A 20380-nucleotide genomic window follows, 5' to 3' on the forward strand; every position below is an offset into this window, starting at 1 on the left:
TTAATATTTAAAATCTAGTCAAATCTAAAACAGCGGGAGTAATTCGGCCATTCGTTGGTAACTGAAGTCTGACTATACCAAGAGATAATAATCGATGTTATAAAGTATAGCACGATTTCATTGATGCGGACACAGGTATAGTATTTTTTCTTATTTCTAAATTGTTAGTTTTGTTCTTTCTGAAAGCATTTGAGACAAATCATTGAAATTGATATAAGTTTGAAACATGTTTTTATTAATATTACCGAAAGCATTTAATCTCAGTCTAAAACGCTCAACTTCGGGTCATTCATTCATTATCAGGAAATTTGACACAACTATAGGTTACCGATTTTACACAACTATAGGTTAACGTACGGCCTTCAACAATGACTACAGCTCATACCGAATAGTATGACGTCATTTTTCACTGACCTAGTAAACATTTTTGTAAAGGGGGCAGCTGAAGTCCGCCTCCGGATGCGGGGATTTTTTCGGCTGTATTCTTGCTCTTTGGTCGGGTTGTTGTCTCTTTGACTCGTCCCCGGCTATTTAAATTCTTAATATTATTCTGATGGCCTTCTTTTGAAACAAGATTGCTTTTTCTTTTTTTAAAGAAATGGGATTTTCGCTTCGCTTCTACCTCTGAATTGATTAGATGAGTTAATCTACTATTAAGTATTTTTAAAACTACACGTGTTGTTTCTCATGCTTTTTCAAAAATAAATCTCAGGGTTTTTCTTTACAAATTTGACAGCCATTTCCTCTGGATATTTGAATTTCAAGCAAGGTAATCCACTTTCCAAAAATCTTAAAAGATGCCTTTGAATATAATGCCAGTGTGTACATTCTAGGTACTAGTAGATGGAATTAGTTTTTTAGTTTTTCACGTAACTAAACGGTTCATATAAAGTCATTTTTTTTTACGTGAAAACTTTAATTTATATTATGAATGTGCTAATATATCAAATGTAATCCTCACAACTTTAGATGAGTTTATTTTTTATTAAGTTCAGCAATGTATTATCTACTTAAACAAATATTCATTTATCAACACATCAGAGAGTGTTAGCCTTTATCAGGTCTGTAAACGTCACGCAAACTTATTCAAGGACACATCGTGGTCACTCGTCATAAAGTTGTAATGATGTAAATGTCGAATATGAAGTAGCAGTTTCTGAGATGTCAAAAAAGTAGTATTTTTATAACAGATTCTATAATGACCGAACCTTCACAATAATGCATCTTTGGAAACAAAGCTCAGTTTGAGATCCAAAAAGAACATTCATTTTTTTTACATAAATAAGGCCGTTAGTTTTCTCGCTTGAATTGTTTAACATTGTCTTATCGGGGCCTTTTATAGCTGACTATATGCGTATATGGGCTTTGCTCATTGTTGAAGGCCGTACGGTGACCTATAATTGTAATTTTAGTGTCATCTTGGTCTTTTGTGGATAGTTGTCTCATTGACAATCATACCACATCTTCTTTTTTATATGAGAAATAAATTATAAGCATTATATTTCTTTAACCCAAACTACCCAAGAATAGTAGACATTACCCCGGTTACTTAATGGAGAAGCAGAAGGTAATGGTTTCAGATTTATATCCTATGATGTAAATTTTTATAGCACCATTTTATAACCTACCATTACTGCTCTCTACATTTTTCTTTAGATGTTCAATAAATTAATCTTTATGTTACGTTTCGTTAATCTATTACAGCTTATCTTTGCTACACCTTTCCCGTTAAATAGCCACCTTTTGTTTAACTTATTTCATCATCAAAAATATTGTCTATACTACTATCTTTCGTCCCAGATTCTATACAGACATGCTTGTTTAAAATAAATACAAGTACTTTGAATTCTTTGAAGGACAAATTTGTCAGTCGTTAATATAACGTATCATCGGACCACTGATATCAATAGTTCATATCATCCGAAAGGGATAGTTTACGAATGGACGGTTCATGGTAAATATTATTTATAAAGGACATGTGATAATAAGGTATGGGCAATTAGCTAAATTTGTATATATTTTTTGTAATTTTATGATGCTTTTTTTTTTCTTGAAATGCGATAACTCAGCATAAAACCTTTCCTTTTTTTTTAAGTTGTGTTATATAAAATTGAGAATGGTAATTGAAATAGAACAGACAACAGCAGAAGGTCACCAATAGTTCTTCGATGCAGCAGTGAGAACCACCCGCACCGGAGGCGTCCTTCAGCTGACCCCTTAACAACTATCTATACTAGTTCAGTTATAATGGACGTCATACTAAACTCCGAATTATAAAAAAGAAAATAAAATTAAAAATCATACATGACTAACAAAGGTCAGAAGCTCCTGACTTGGGACAGGCTCAAACATGCGACGGGGTTCCCTCTATACCTCTAGCTAATGTAGAAAAGTAAACGCATAACAATACGCACAGTAAAATTCAGTTCAAGAAAAGTCCGACTCCGATGTCAGAACAGGTAACAAAAGAAAATACATAAATAATAACAGACTACTAGCAGTTATTGACATGCCAGCTCCAGATCTCAATTAAACTGATTGAAAGATTATGTCTTCATCATATGAATATCAGGTACAATCCCTCCCGTTAGGTGTTTAGTAATGCACCATCATAAAATATATGAGAAGAACATGACCCGTGTCATGCCAACCACTGGTTTTTAAATAAATGTGTTTAATTCCGATGCAAAGACCCTATAAATGCATATTAAATCCAAAATATGCATTCTTATTTTATAGCTATTTAATTAAACGGAGTTTTGTGACAAAAATGTCGGTTATTGATTTGGGGATGTACGGCGGTCGGGCGGCCGGGCTGTCGGGCGGTCGGGCGGGCGGCAATCAAATGTTGCCCGTGCATTAACTCATGAACCGTTCAACCAAAGCTTTTAAAATTTTAATATGTTGCTACTGACAACTAAATGAAGGTCAAGTTCAATAATGACTTTAACCGTTCAGGAGTTATGGTTCTTGAAAGGTTGAAAATGGAGTTTCCAGTCGTGTCCGTGCATTTACGCGTGAACTGTTCTACCAAAGCTTCCCAAGTTTTAATATGTTGTTACAGATGACAAAATGGAGGTCAAATTTAATAATGACGATTTTGACTTTTACCGTTCAGGAGTTATGGTTCTTGAAAGATTGAAAAATGGTGTTTCCAGTCGTGTCCATGCATTTTCTCATGAACCATTCTACCAAAGCTTTTGAAATTTTTATATGTTGGGTACTGATGACAAAATAGAGATTAAGTTCAATAATGACGATTTTGACTTTTACCGTTCAGGAGTTATGGTTCTTGAAAGATCGTAAAATGGCGTTTCCATTCACGTTGTTGCATTTACTCATGAACCATTCAATCTAAGCTTTTCAAATTTTGATACTGATGACAAAATGGAGGTCAAATTTGATATTGACGATTTTCACTTTCACCATTCATCAGTAATGGTTCTTGTGATATTGCCAGGACACAAATAAATGTTAGTAAATCCGATTTGCTGTCGTTGTGACAGCCTCTTGTTTTATATTTTAACGCAAAATGTTTTACTGGATACTAATTTAACTCTTACTAGTAACTATTTATTTAGTAATTGGTTAGTTTAAAAAAAAAAAAAATGATCATAATTTCTTGTTTTCATCTAATTGGCCCTACAATATGAATAAAAAAATATGTAAACTAAACACCAATAATCCAACAACCCGGTTCTTATACTGTAACAGTTAACCAATAAGTAAACATAAACGGTACCATTTTTTCCTGCACCAGATGCGCATTTCTACAATACATGTCTATTCAGTGATGCTGATGCTCGTGGCCAAAACATTTGAAATTCAAAGCTTATATAAAAGATGAAGAGCTATAATCAAAAGGTCCAAAAGTATAGCCAAATCCGTGAAAGAAATCAGAGCTTTGCACGAGGGAGCTACATTCCTTAATTTATAATAATTACTAACATTTTGTAGCAGCAAATTTTAATAACAGAAAAAAATCGTGTTTTCATGCCAGTACCGAAGTACTGACAACTGGGCTGGTGATACCCTCGGGGACTATCAGTCCACCAACAGAGGCATTGACCCAGTGGTAGTAATAACATAAACCGTACCAATTTTTCCTGCACCATGTGAATGTGATGTTCAGTTAGTGTCGTTAATTGATGTGGTTCATAAGTATTTCTTGTTTCTGGTTTTTATAGATGTAACCGTTGGTCCTCCTGTGTGAATAGTTTTATACAACTCAATTTTGGAGCCATTTATTATAGCTTGTTGTTTGTTGTCAGTCAATGTTCCGTGTTGAAAGCCGTACTCTAACCTATAATAGATTTTTTACAAATTGTGACTTGGATTGAAAGTTGGTTCATGAGCACTCGTATCACATCTTCAGTAAGCTAGCAACACCACTCATCACTAGATAAGCGCTATTATATATCAACACGAAAGGCCTTCAATGTCAAATTCATTTCAAAAGATAAAATGATTTATAATTTAAATTGTCCTTTGACAAACTTGACAACTAAAGACATTATAAAGAAACTAAGATTCCAATTTCCTTAGGTAAAGTTGACCTTTGGTAAATTTGTCCTTTTTTTAATTTCTTTTAGTTAAAAGTTTGTATTACGTGTCTGTCTTATACATCCTGGGCTTTCAACTTTTTTGGGTCAAGCGATCCAGAAATTCACCTTAGACGCACGATATAAATAGTTTTATTTTTATTTACTACGAGTATGACAAAGGTCTGTTCGCGTAATGCATATCTCTACGGAAGTACTTGACTGTAGAAGTTCTTGCTTAAACAGTTGAATGACAATTATTGTCACGTGGTGACCTCACTTTTCTATCTAATAAAATACTTTAAAAAATATTATGTAAGTGGTATGATAGTCATAATTTATGCACATATTTCATTTCATTTTAAATGTAAAGAATAACAGAACTGAAATTCTTTTTTTTATTTTTAATTTTAATATATTTTTCCAAAATAAATAAGCAATATTGAATTACCAAAAATACATCTGCGACTGATTTTTAGAAATGATGAATTTATTTAAGATGCTAGTCGCCAAAGAATGAATTCATCTGTCGTTTGTGTTTGTATCCAAAGTATATTGCAGCTATAAAGATTTTCTTTAATTCAGACAACTCATTTATGAACGTGATGGACTTCTCTTGAACTGAATTTTAATGTGCGTATTGTTATGCGTTTACTTTTCTGCATTTGCTAGAGGTATAGGGGTAGGGTTGAGATATCACAAACATGTTTAACCTCGCCGCATATTTGCGCCTGTCCCAAGTTAGGAGCCTCTGGCCTTTGTTAGTCTTGTATTATTTTAACTTTTAGTTTCTTGTGTACAATTTGGAGTTTAGTATGGCGTTCATTATCATTGAACTACATGTAGTATATATTTGTTTAGGGGCCTGCTGAAGGACGCCTCCGGGTAAGGGCATTTCTCGTTGCATTGGAGACCTGTTGGTGACCTTCTGTTGGTGTCTGCTCTATGGTCGGGTTGTTGTCTCTTTGGCACATTCCCCATTTTCATTCTCAATTTTATCTTTTATTGACCTATGAAACAAAAAACATATTTCGGCTTATCTACTTTTTAAAATATATGTTTAGTCCAGAATGCTTGTCAATAAGCAGTTTACGATGAAATTGCTGTGTAAAATAAGAGCGAAAGAAGAACTGAAAGGGATATTAACACATTACAGATACATGTACGCAAATGAAACTATAAATATAATTCATTTTTAATTCTAGATATAATAGTCAACAGAAATGGAATCCGACAATTTACCAATTGACAGAGGTTGGGCATGGGTTATTTTATTTGGTAAGTATCCACTTCATCTTGATAGTCACCATAGTACTTAAAACCTTAAGAGGCTGATAAATAAACAAGGGAGGGGGTAAATGAATATTTAGTGGTTTCCGACCACTATGGCTCTGACAACTCCGGTACAAATGTAGCATCAAAACAATAATGTTTCCAACAAAACCGCTAGCGATGTTTGGTTTTCTGATTTATATTTAATTTTGCTAGCTATGACATTTTACAATAAAATTATACTTTGAAAGACATTTAATCCATTGTATTGCAGAAAAAAACCCAGTTTTGAAAAAAATAAGAACAACTATTTTTCAATGGTAAACACAATTTACAAAAATCCTGCTAGTAACCAAACGAACAAATAAAAAAAAAAACATAAGGGTACTCTATACACTAGAATAAACATTGTATATTGGCCATAAAAGCAGCATATGGTATAATTATAGTATACATTTACATTTCTCGCAATATATTGTAAGTATTAGCCTGAAAGATAATAACATCTTATAACAAAATAGTTTTTTCAAGTCGAGATAACCGATGTCAGTAAACCTCCTCAGTATTTATCAAATGAGGATTACTGTTTATCGGTCGTCCCACTGTCTATATCACTCTTTTCAGCTCTTAATATTATTCCGTATCATGTCTTTTTCACGTCAAATACGTTAACCCGGCCTTAATAACTTTAACCCGGACGTATCAGCAACGTCATAATGTATGCACCGACGTTAATAACTTTGACCCGAACTTCATATTATGTCTCGCAGCTGCTATTTTACGATATCAACATGCAGATAACTTGATAATCGATACATACACTTGAATTTTTAGAGAGGGGTTAAAATTAGACATACTGTATTTTACACTTCAATATCCTCTATTGAAAATAAATTGTTTCCGATTGTAAATATGTGTTTATGTATATTATATATATATATATATATAACATATATAAATCAGCTATTGAAAGCCTATGTAATATGCCAATTGGTGTAACACCACCAATTCGGGCCCGGCCAGAAAGCACATACCAGAAAGTAGTACATATTTAACACAAAATAGTTCCTACGCATGGACATAACTTTCAAAAATATTTAGAATATTTTATTAATTTTGGTATCAAATGAAAGATGCATGACTGGTGATCATTGTAGAACAATTTTTGACTGATAAATTTGAATAATAAAAAATGTCATGAAATTTAAAACGGAGGGTACATTTTGCCTTTTTGTCAGATCGGAAGTACCTGTTTTGGTACATCCGAAGTTCCGGGAACCAGTTCTTTCTTATATGCCATGTAAAGTATGTTGTTTTTTGTCAGTACAGGACACCAGAAGGTGTTGCTTTGACATGCAATGATTGTCACTTTATTTGAACTTAAGATAAAAGAGCTGTGACCACTCGAAATCGAGGAATTTAACATAGAAAGCAATGGGGCCATTAATTAGTGGTGTACTTCCAATTGTTTTATATTTTAGCCGCTGTCACTACAAATTTCTTGTACGTGGGGACCCTGAAGTCATTCGGAATATTTTTTGTGGAAATTCTTGCTGAGTTCCAAGAGAGTGTTTCGGTTACTTCACTGATCAACGGTATTCAGACTGCCATGTATTGCACAACATGTACGTTAATACATAATAATAAGGAGATGGTGTATGATAGCCAATGGCACATCTACAGTGTATCAGCCATACGATATAGCTCAATTGATTTATATGCCAACGTACAGTTTCAATAATTAGAAAACACCATACCGTATAGTCGACTATAAAACAAGGAAAAAAAAAGAAAATACTAATGGCCTAAACTGTTCCGGTAAAATAAAACGACAAACAAAAATCAGATTGAACACTTTCATTTATCAAAATAATCAACACGCCATTTTTTTAATTTGTTACTGGTCTAAAGTGAATTAAGAACTGGTTTTTTTCACTATAAATTTAATGATGCGTTGTTAGATGAACATATTGGCAACAGTGTCTTTAGTAGGTTACAATCTAGTTCGAAAGTATGTCAATATGCAAAAGCGTTTTCAGCATTTCTAGATAGAATTCGATCTGTAAAACACACATGTGAAAAGTAAAATCACAAAATACTGAACTCCGAGGAAAATTCAAAACGGAAAGAGCCTAATCAAGTGGAAAAATCAAATGATAAAACACATCAAACGAATGGACAACTGTCATAATCCTGACTTGGTACAGGCATTTTCAAATGTAGAAAATGGTGGATTACTGGTTTTAAAGCGCTAAACCTCCCAACTTGTATGACAGTCGCATCACATTTCATTGCATTGACAACGGTACATGTAAACAGAACACACAGACATAACAGGTAAAAATGTAGGATCACACGCAATGTTTTCTAGACGGGCGGATATATAGCTAATATAAAATCACATATTCGCGGAAAACAGATTTTTCATTTATACAAATCATAAGATTTGAAGGAAAAAAATCGACAAAACTTTGCAAAATCATTGTAGTAAGGACACATGTAACATCAAAACATTTTCTCTCACATATAATACATATGAAATAAAATTAAATGTATCTTCACGACTATGTTTTATATGTAAAATTCAAACTGTATTTTGTAGCTCTTCCAGTATTGTTATTCTTCATGAATAAGATTGGTACCCGTACACTTGTATTTATAGGAAGTTTAACTATATCTATAGGATACGGTATAAGCAGTTTGGCTCCTAATGTAGACTTTCTTTTCTTCTCCATTAGTGTTGTTGTTGGTGAGTTTATATGTTCTAAAAGAATTAAGAAAATAATTACTGAACCATATAAAAGTTATAGAGTTCTGACTTTTAGAATACCTGCATGGTGATATCCTAGCATAATGTTTAATTAATTTTAATTTCCAAATTTCGACAGACAACATCTTTATATTACTTACAACCAAACGTTTCACTTCTTGGCATGGGTCATAGTGGTTGATACGATAATAGAAATTCTAAGATATAAGACGATGTGGTATGAGTGCCAATGAGACAACTCTCCACCTAAGTCATAATTTATAAAAGTAAACCATTATAGATATAGAAAGATGTGGTGTGAGTTGCCAATGAGACAACTCTCCATTCAAATAACAATTTGGAAAAAAAACACATTATAGACCAAGGTACGGCCTTCAACACGAAGCATTGTCTCACACCGAACAACAAGCTATAAAGGGTCTCAAAGTCCAGGTTACCATATTTCTATGGAGCCCGTCAACTTTTTTAGTTGCTAGAAAAAATCGTGCAAAGTAATGAATAATGTTAGAAAGACACATTTTTTCAATTGTGTATCTGCAATCAATTTCAAAGAAAAGGGAGATAACAATTTTATCTTGAGTTACACTACTGTAAACAGTTGTAATTTAACTAAACGATACAGGGGCGGATCCAGGACCTCGATGTCTGGGGGGGCACCATGAACCATTTTTTAAATTGTATATATATATATATATATACATGCGAGTGTGAGTGGTTGCTAGGTTTGTTTTTATTGGGGGGGGGAGCTCGGGTGGGGAGGGGGTCAGATATCATCGTTTCTACATTTCGACATGTTTTACGTTTTTTTACTTTTCACTCTACTGTTAATTGATCTTTATTAAATTCGACCTAAACATGCATCAAATATTTGCCACTGGACGTTTAACAACCATGCAGCAATCAAAAAATATCTTCTTTTAACATATTTCATCGCCTCTCTATTCTTTTATATCTATATTTTTTGGCCTCGCTTCCAGACTTACTTTTTTTGCACATTATTCTAGTAACTGCAAAACACCTTCATATCTTCATAAATGGTGATCTTTTGCATAGCCTCATACGTGTACGTGGTAATTGAGACAATGACAATAAAAACAAATATATCTGCATGCTTCGTCTTTTAGAGAAATGTATAAGTCTTATATTCTGTTACAAACTACGAAAATCAAATAGCATTTTATTAATGATTATTTAATAGGAAATGTTAATTTATTTTTCCTGGACAGGGGGAAAGCATTAGGGAAAAAGGGAGGGGGAGTAAAGCAAATTGTTGATTTCCCTTGAAAATAAGAGGGGAATGAAATATGACATTCCGTTTAAAAAAACATATCTTCTAAGTTATCAAAAAATAAATTGTTTAATTTGTTGCGGAATAAATTCACAAAAAGAAAGGTTTGTAAAAAACGTACATTTACATGAGATGTTTGTACCTATTCTTCAAATACACAGATCAGAAGTTTCATCTGGTAATCGATCTTAATGGTATTGTATTATAAACCAATACAAATTTGTACTATTCCAATCAACATGTAAATGTATTTTACATAAAAGCTTTTGCATAGAGACATTACACATAGGTGTCAATATTTACACACCCACCGATAAGTTGTCATAAATCACGCATGGGGACGCTGGTATTAATTAACGGGCAGTTTAAGAAGTCTAATCAAGCTGTGACAATTTCCGCACTACATAAAAAGTTTCAGTAGCAATAAAATTATGTTAGAAAAAAAATTTAGTGACCTGAACTGGGGGGGCACGTGCCCCCTGTGCCCCCCCGGTAAATCCGCCACTGCGATATATATAACCTAAGTTACAGTGTAGTTTTATTCTTCAACGAACCAACATTTTGTAGATCATTCTAGATTTATATTTATAATTATTTCTTTCAGGAGTTGGGTCGTCGTTTTTGTTTGCCCCATCTCTTGTGGTTATTGGACAGTATTTTGACAAACATCGCGGAATGGCTACTGGCCTTGCCATGAGTGGAGGTTGTCTGGGTAGTCTTGTACTTCCGCCATTTTACCAATACCTTATAGACACCTACGGACTCAGAGGTGCCCTTTTACTAACTTCCGGTTTACTATTCAATACAACTGCCATGTCAGGCTTACTGCGTCCTTTAAATTTTTACAAGAAACAAAAGAAAGATTTAACTTTAGCTAAACCAACAGAAGTGAAAAATGGAACGAAATATATTTCGATTAATCGATCAAAACATGAAAACAACGCAAACGGAAATATCATGAATTCAAATATAGTTTCCTTGAATGGCGAACAGTTTTCTGGTTCTCATCCTGTACTTTCAAAATCGTTTCCACATGCAGATCGTGCCAAAGCGAAAATTGAACGTATGAGGACATTTTCTGAAACAAACAAACGTTTTGATAAGTTTGAAGAAATATCAACTTCAAGAATGTCACTTTCAAGTTTTTACAAATACTTAAGTATTGATGATATAGCAAATATGTCCATAGTTTCCGTAAAGGAGTTGAAAGGTGGACAAGAAGAATTCGATTCAAGTAGTACAGAATCTCAGAATGAAAAATGCTGTATATTAGACTTGTCTGTGTTTAAAAATCCATCATATGTTTTATTTTTATTTGTGCACATTCTAGCAACTTTATCACCAGCGTTAGCGCCTTCTTTTTTGCCTGTTTTTCTAAAAGAGAATGGATTAAGTAAACAAGAAATAGTTATTAATGTTGCCGTCGTTGGTGCCGCAGATTTTGTAGGCAGAATTCTTTGTGGATACTTTGCTGACAAACCATGGATTAAGATCTATCATATTATTATGGTGACACAAGGATTAGCTGGATTAGTTATTAACTGCAGTGGTCTGTTTAAAACATTTTGGCCACTTGTTGCATTCTCGGCTTTGTTTGGAATAAGTGCAGGTGGAATATTTGGTGTAGTGGTCACAATGATCATTTCCATAATTGGAATGGAAAATTTTAGATCAGGATATGCATTTTTAATCATAACTCAAGGCCCAGTCATTGCCATTTCCGCTCCAATATTTGGTAAGTTACAATATTAACGCTTTTTAAGATTTGCAAGTTATTGAGCTCAGCAAGAATTCATAAATACACAATTATAAAAACCAAACAAGCACAAAGCACCTTGCTTTTTACACATTGAGACGGTTTTTTTTTCAATGACAACTTGACAACAGTTATTCAGTTTATAGATAATTCGTTTTGTTTATTATATACCCGTTCAGAACTATGATGAGATGGTTATACTTTTTAACCCCTGTCTGTCCGTACGTTCGTCTGATGACATTTTCATCACGTACATTTATTTGAAGAACTGTAATCAAGTGTGTCCTGACACTTGCTCCCGAGCTTTCTGATGTTATACCGTATGATTCATGTTCACATTCGATTTCACAACTTCCTGTTCACCGAAAATATGTTAAATTCTTATAATATTCATGTATAAAATTATTGGTGCATTTTTTTCCCAGACACTTCAAACTAGACCAACCTGAAATTTGCTATCCGCATTTATGTAACGGCTCTATACTTTGCTATGAGTTTTCACATTTGATGCTTACTCATCAACTACCTGTTTACCGAATACTTAATTTATATGTACAGTATAGAATATTTACACATGTACGCAAATTTGTCAGCAATTATATAACTTAAAATCAAAATATTGCCCTAAAATATAAAAAGCTTGACGTAAGATTGAAAAGTGAATGTTGCATGTTGTCAGACGGAAATACGGAGACAGATCTATGGTCATGCAGCTGACTAAACTTGACGTTAATTAATTCCACAGGGAAATGTTTCCTGTGGAACCTACAAGATTTCTTGTGCAAATTTACGGAGATACGTACGCATAAAATAGTGCCATCTAACTGTTTCCATAGGAAACTGTTCATGAATACAAAGCTGATTAGGTATAGTTTCACAGGGAAATATTTTTATTGTCTGTTGAATATTATTCATTTTCGTAAGGATAAATACTTCTTGGCTATTCTTTTTCATAAAAAATAATCCTATATGCGATGTGCATGTAATTCTCTGAAATAAAACTTGTAAAGTCAACACAAAGTTGTGGCGTGATAGTCAGTTTGCAAACAATTCCGCTCAAAGCGGTGCTACAAGTTGCACCATTGGCCAAGGTTATGGGAAGGGTTTTGCGTAGACAAATTAACCCTGCTACATTCTGTATGTGCCTGTTAAATGCGGTATGGGTTTTGCTCATTGTTGAAGGCCGTACGGTGTTGTTCATTTGTTTTGGCATTTTGGTCTCTTGTTGAGGGTTTTCTCATTTGCAATCAAACCACACCTTCTTACTTTTTATATTCTCAATTTTTATCAATGAATAAATTCCGTAGGAAAAAACTAAAAACTAAAAAGACATTCCTGTGGGAAACAATTCGTTTTAAATTGTTGTCCATATATAAGGTAGGATAGATACCGAGATGATTAAGTTCTACAAATCAGGCTTATGGTTAAATATTTCGTTTGACTGAGTACTTAAAAACAATATTATATTATGAGATGTCTTGGTTCAAGAAGAATGATTTTTTTTCTGTATTTATATTACTGACAACTAAAAACAAGAATATCTTGTTATATATCAGATTTGTGAAAGAGTTAAATGAAAATTTTCCAGATATATATCAAAACAAATATCTAAGTAAAAATAATTAAATGTGATTTAAAAAAATGTATCAGATAATTATTTAGCACTGCCTCTGAAATTCAGCTGACTATCGGAATCCTCATCTTCTCTGTTGTTGAGATAATATATAATAATTTTCATACAGAGCGTGCTTTGTGTTGGAAATAATTAAAATTCGACTTTTATCAATTTACTATGAAAGAAAAATGCATAGATTTCTGAACATAATTCAATACTACATGTTGAAATCATATTGACTTTTAACTGTTTAATTTCAGAGGATTACACGAACAATCGGTGATCGATCAAGAATACATTAAATAGGATTATTTTTTATGAAAAAGAATAGCCCCCAATTTTATTTTTTTTAACGAATATGAATAATTTCCATATAAAACCGACAACAAAAAACATTTCCCTGGGAAAATATACATATTTTAATGATCTTTAATGGTATTTAGGAAAAGTTAGGGGGAGGATTATGTGCAAACGAACAATTAAAATAATAAGGAATCCATAATACTAGATAATAATTTTAGACGTATCTTTTTTTTTCCTTTAATGTTTATTATTTTTTTTTCTCATACAACAGGTTATCTGAGAGATGTTACCGGGAGTTACAATGCATCATTCCATTTCGTTGGTACTGCTTCATTGCTTGCTGTTATTCTGTCATCTATTGAAGTTTTTCTACGAAGATGTAAACAGACAGAAAAGACCAACAGTTTAGACCTTAATGAGGAAAAAGAATCTCTTCATCCTGAAAATGACATATAATTGTGTGAACATGCTCAAAGAACAAATTGTATTTTCAATTAAAAATAAATTCTTAAATCATGACTTCATGTATCATTGGTACAATGCAGACCTTCCTTAAGTACCAAATCTTAGCCGTCCCCGCCCTCTTTAACGTGTTTTCTTGATCAATATACCAGACCAAACACAAATGAAATGTTATTGTTCTCATATGATAATCAAGATGCAAGGGTAAGGACATGTACATATAGTTTGATTGATTGCACTCTCTAGCATAGGCGTTGGATCCACGTGAACTGTTACTTTGTTATTTTGACTTGGGTATATTGTTACATTATTTTCTGTTGGTGGTTGATGGTTAGTGGTTTTGTTGCTTGCCTTCCAACATTTGAATTCTTTGAAGTAGTTGTCTTTCTCAAAAGTATGCTATTGATCCAAGTCTTGTATCATTGTAGTTCAGATTTGTGTTAGCACATTGCTATAAGGAGTATTCCTGACAGAAGATATTTTCTTTAATGTCACTGTTTATTTTACTGGTTACAATTTTCACCTTTTACATCAATTAGACACATTTTGACAAAGGACATAAAGCCATAATACATATACAGTACATTTTTGCACATACTGTTTATATACTAATCACAAGAATGTTGTTTCACCTTGATTAAAACCAGTTATACCATCCAGAGAACGATTTTAATTGAAATGTGCGCCTCTTCTAGCTTACCTCATCTTATTTTCATATGGATCGAAGTTCCTTCAGACACTTGTCAATAAAGAATATCAAAGTAGCCAGGTTATTTAATTTCACATTCAGATATATTGATGATGTTAGCATGTCGAAATGTACTATTGTATTGTTTATTTCTCTGTCCTGAATTGTCTTGATTTTACTTGTACTGTAATCCCGTCATGTAATGTTGTAATTTTAGTGTGATTTTTAACATTGCCATCAAACCACGATGACAGTCGTTATTTTATAGTTCGTTTCTGTGTGTGTTGCACTTTCGTTTGTTCTTTTTTCACTTCAGTGTTTCCGTTGTTTCGTTGTTTTCCTCTTATAGTTTTAGTTTTAGTTTGTAACCTGGATTTGTTTTCTCTAAATCGATTTATGACTTTCGAGCAGCGGTAAACTACTGTTGCCTTTATTTTTTACCCTTAACAATCCGAACTTGTCTGATTGGGTTTCATCAATATATGCCATAGGACTAGATATTATAAAAACAACAGACACTGCTTCCACTGCCTCACTTTTAGACTTACACTTCGAATTTGACATACACAGTCATCTCAGTAATAGAATCTACGATAAACAAGATGATTTTAAATTCAAAATTATCAATTTCCCCCACCTTAGTAGCAATATACAAACTTCACCTGCATAAGGGATATACATATATAATCTTATTATATATTAAAGAGCTTGCAGCTCCTCCTCAGATTTTTTGTAACGTCATCAGTGTCTGAGCAGAAAGTTGAAAGAACCAAAGGTACGTCAAAGAAAGCCTCGAAACAACTTCATCGGAAGGTACCAGGACCTTGTTGATAAACATTCCGTATCAGCTTCCCAAACAATACGCGATGATATTGAAGTATAGATGATGGGTACTGACGTTGTTTATCATATTCTTTTATTTGCCTTTATGAATATCACTTCTACTATTTTGTCTGTTTTGGTGCTATCTATTTAACGTGACTCTGTACTTATACATTTGTACATTCCGTTATTGTTCCATGATAATTCATCTATTCTTATCTTTCATTTTTGCTAATGTGCTTTGTCCATAATGTGCCTTTGTGTGTTTCTTTGATACATATGACTTGGCTCTGTACATGTTCTTCCCGTTATTGTGCTATTGTAGATTTTTGTTTTCTGATCTTTCTTTTTTTCTAATGAGCTTTGACTGTATGCCTTATTGTGGTTCTTTATTGCAAATTTGTTTGTTTTATAGTGATTCAGATTATTCAACTGCGGTACCCATTTTTTTTTTACGAATTATGTCTGTTTGTTTTGTTACATATCTTTGTCAATATAATGGAATTTGATGCGACTGTTATACAAGTGCTTGGTTTAGCAAGCTATAAAACCAGGTTTAATCAACCATTTTCTACATAAGAAAATGCCTGTACCAAGTCCGTCGTATGACAGTTGGTATCCATTCTATTGATGTGTTTGAGCTTTTGGTCTGCCATTTGATTAGCGACTTTTCGTTTTTAAATTATCTCGGTGTTCAATATTTTTGTGATTTTTCTTTTTAAACACAAAATTTATAAAGTTATTTACATTTTCATTTCAAGACAAGGCAGACGGATGATCGCATGCATCGAATTCGGAAACCTTTATTTTAATAAGGCCGAGTGGTCTAGAATGCTAGACACCAATCGGATGGTGTTGTCACGGAAGCATGATTTAGAAACCGCCTTAAAGGAGAGCATGAATAGCATCCACAATTTTGTAGTTATAACATTATCGAACAAAATGTCTATGTTGTGTCATGTGTACTATTGTTTGTCTGTTTGTCTTTTTCATTTTTAGCCATGGTGTTGTCAGTTTATTTTTGACTGTCCCTTTGGTATCTTTCGTCCCTCTTTTAAGCAGACGTTTTTTTATAAATTGTGACGTTGGCCCTGTATTATCTTAGGTTATCCAAGTTAAAAATGTTTCACATATTTCATAAAAAGTTACTGCATAGCCCTTAATAGCGGATTTGGACTTGATTGATATACGTTTATCGAGCAATGACAATTAGAATGCGTATAGAGGACGAAAACCGGATAATATGCTAAGAATCTGGACCCTGCTTTTAGTACAAGACCGACACACTGAATCTGATTTTTTTTGCATGCCAGTAAACGAAAGGGTAACATTTCGTTGAAATACATGCCACACCCAACCGGGACGCCTTATTCTTGCTCCGAGTAAAGCAGTCTTTGCTTTAACACTAAATGTCGTCGTCAGAAAATACCAATTAACATAAAAATTATCTTTAGTTTAATCCTGCTGGGGACCGAACTGCACTACGTCACCACAAGACCACCGATGTGAAGCAGTTTATAACATTGTTTAACATGTTACCATAATGCATTTTAGATTCTAGTTGGTAACGTTGTTTATAATCTTAGTTACGTGTCATAGTGTTCTTTTATTTGTCTTTGTAAATTATTACTTTTACTTTTTATCGCATTTTTGGGGTATTATCCATGTGACTTGGCTCGCTTTTTGTACATCCCATCATTGAGTTATTGTGCTGTAGTTTTTTTAGTGATTAAGATTATACCTTTTTACCTATTTTGTCTTTTTGTGTTATTCACACATTTTAATCAATATAATATAATTTGTATGCGACTGTAATACAAGTGAGTTGTTTATCTAGCTATAGAATTAGGTTCAATGCCATTACAAAGACAGGAATATGACAGCTGTATTCCATTCGTTTAATGTGTTTGGGCTTTTCATTTTTCCCGTTGATTAGGGACTTTTTGTTTTGAATTTTCCTAAGCGTTTGGTATTTTTGTTGTTTCACTTTCTAAACAAACATGTAAGATGAAAAAATACAACTATTTATAGTAAAAAAGTTTGTTTTATTTATATTCACGTGTAAATAACAGCATATAGTTATAAAATAACAATTGAATACACATATATCTTACGTATATTAGAATTTCAATCAGCACAAATCTTTAGACCTACTTTTTTTTGGCGGGCGGGCGTGTGGCATCTAATTTGTGCAATCAACCTCTCCAGTTCTCAATAAAGGCAAAAAAAGTATACTGTTGTTCGAAATTCATAAATCGATTGAGAGAAAAAAAACCAAATCCAGGTTACAACCTAAAACTAAGGGAAACACATCAAATATAAGAGGAGAACAACGGCAAAACAGAACACAACACTAAAAAGCAACACACAGAGCAATGAACTATAATAATATAACAATGGCTATTTTTCTGACTTGGTACAGGACATTTGAAGAATAAAAAAATAGTGGTTTGAAATTGTTTTTGTAGCAATGTTAAATATAACATTAAAATATAACATTGCATGACAGGACTACAAGACAAAAAAAATAGGAGGACATACCGGACAGTAAAACATACAAATAATAGCTATCAACCCAGATCACTGAAGATATAACATATGTTGAAGTTTTACTCCTATTTTTTTTAATTATTTTTAATCTTTTGCCACACATTGGAAAATAGTCATGTTCATCAATTTATATAAGATGGGACGAGCTTTGTGTAATCAAATGATCCTTTCAGTATCAACCAAAGTCCCAGAAACGTAACAGGACAAGCGCACATAGGGTGAAATTGTGCACAAAGTCGTTCTATTTTCGAGTTGTTTAATCACCCTTTTATCGTTTATCCAGAGGTTATCCAGACTTCGGAACTAACGTTTTTTTTATATTAAATTTTATATTAACCACAAATGGGAAATAAGAGACATATTGTTGATTTGAATGGTATAATTTAAATTTAAATAATCATGGTATTTTTTCGTACCCAAAAATGAAAATAACGTCACGTCATTGGTTGATTTTTATGACATTTTTAACCAATCACTACGTTTTGATATACACTTTTAAAATATTACCCACAATTCATTAGATTCTGAAACAGTGACTTGTATACCATGAAATATTGAACATTTTAACACAAACAAAAATCCATTGTCGCAAGTAAAAAATAGATCAGCATTACGTCACAAATTAAATAAATAAAAATCTTATTTGGATTTGCAATTAAACAAACACCATTAGACTTACGACACAATATTGCAAAGATGAAATTAACAGTAAATCAAAACAATTAAAACGACTTCACTTTTAAAATTATATCTTCTGGTGCCTTTGTCAACTACCATCTCTAAATCACAACATATCAAAGGAACATAAATGATTATCATCATCCACTATTATCATTAGGTTTTTTAATGCTACCGGAAGTGACGTAATCTGATGTAACTGATCGGTGTGGCCTAGATATTGTCGACACCCGCCCTTTCGATAGACTTGAGGTCGAATTAAATGTAGATCCACTGCGTGATAATTTCTTACACTCAAACAGCTTAACAACACCTCCTCGGAATCTGCGGTTCGCAACGACGTAAACAAAAAAGTTGATAGTGTAGTTCAGTTGCTCTAGAATCTGCGAAACGTTTCTGAAGATAAGGAATGGTTTCGGGTTGTTTCCAAATGATTTGACGCCCTGGAAAAACGAAAGTAAGTGCAACAGTGTAACTGGTGCAACGCATACTATGTATGTAATTACGATTGATAGCAACATAGTTGTGATCTTGACAATTTCGATATCTTTTCCTTGATTGCGTGTCATTTCCTGTCTTTTTTTCGCTCTCCTCTGAAGAGATGCAATTATCATAGGTGTAAGTGTTACCATTATGACAATTGGAACAAATGAATAAAGGCAGCAACCTACTATCAACATGTTCCGAAATAAAATGGCAGCTTCCGGGTCGTTTTTATCAAATCCATCAGGATAACATCGACCATCTTCAAGAATATTATGAGCCCATGACCATGCTCCATTGTACACTCCTTGTACTATGTAAACTGCAGCAATGGCTATTAAACCATTCCGTTTGCAAAATAAGGTTTTAACTCTGAATGGATATTTCACGGCAACGAAACGCTCAGCACAAAGTAATACAACAAACCAAGATGACGTCATTTTACCGTTTTTAAAGAACCAGAAGTAAAGCTTACAACCTACTTTCGAAAGTGCACGGTAATCTCTGCCGAACAAATTCAACACGACTGGTTTGTTGAATGGTTGAGTAAGAAGAAGTAGATTATCTGATAATGACAGAGCCACGAGGAAGTATTTCGACGTCCAGTTAGAGAAGGTTTTGTTGTTCAATACGATCAAGGTGATAAAGTTTCCACCAACTCCGAGGATAAGACAGGTTGGCAACAAGAAAACATCTATATATTCTAAACCGAGAAGTACGTCGTCATAAATGGTTTTTCCGAATATTTCAGGTACTTCTGTTGTATTTGAGCATGATGTATTGCAGTTGAATGTTGTCAAATTCGATAAGGGACCAATTGATTCTAATGTCTTCATCGTTTCAAACTAATATGTCTGAAAGAGAGAGAAAAATAGAAGTTTTTAAATTGAATTTTAGGTTTTTTTAAATCTATAAGATACTGTGTAAAAAAAATAGAATTTGGTTTTCACATGTTTAGAACATACAGTTTACATGCCTTACTGTATCAATACCAAAAGGTAAAAAGGCTTTATATTTTATTGAAAAACAATTCCTCCTTAATGTTATTAATATTATGTTATTATATCTGCCTAAGAAACCCATCAAACTCTCCAGTTCAATGTATATATACATCAAGGTTAAATAAATTATCAAAGGTGTCTGTACGACATC

At 33.2% G+C, this 20380-nt stretch overlaps 2 protein-coding genes across 2 annotated transcripts; one reads left to right on the forward strand and one right to left on the reverse strand.

Moving 5' to 3' along the window:
• The first annotated feature begins 1919 nt into the window (after positions 1-1919).
• On the forward strand, positions 1920-14001 carry LOC134709417 (monocarboxylate transporter 13-like). Its single transcript, XM_063569578.1, has 6 exons — positions 1920-1989; positions 5747-5819; positions 7295-7438; positions 8416-8562; positions 10476-11606; positions 13817-14001. Exons 2-6 carry the CDS (start codon positions 5765-5767, stop codon positions 13999-14001), a joined length of 1662 nt encoding a protein of 553 aa, XP_063425648.1. The 5' UTR covers positions 1920-1989; positions 5747-5764.
• Positions 14002-18869: 4868 nt separating this feature from the next.
• Positions 18870-20064, reverse strand: LOC134709426 (lysophosphatidic acid receptor 6-like). Its single transcript, XM_063569588.1, has one exon. It carries the CDS (start codon positions 20062-20064, stop codon positions 18886-18888), a length of 1179 nt encoding a protein of 392 aa, XP_063425658.1. The 3' UTR covers positions 18870-18885.
• Between the last annotated feature and the right edge of the window lie 316 nt (positions 20065-20380).

This window comes from Mytilus trossulus, chromosome 3 (genome assembly GCF_036588685.1).
Source record: "Mytilus trossulus isolate FHL-02 chromosome 3, PNRI_Mtr1.1.1.hap1, whole genome shotgun sequence".
Lineage (NCBI taxonomy): Eukaryota > Metazoa > Mollusca > Bivalvia > Mytilida > Mytilidae > Mytilus > Mytilus trossulus.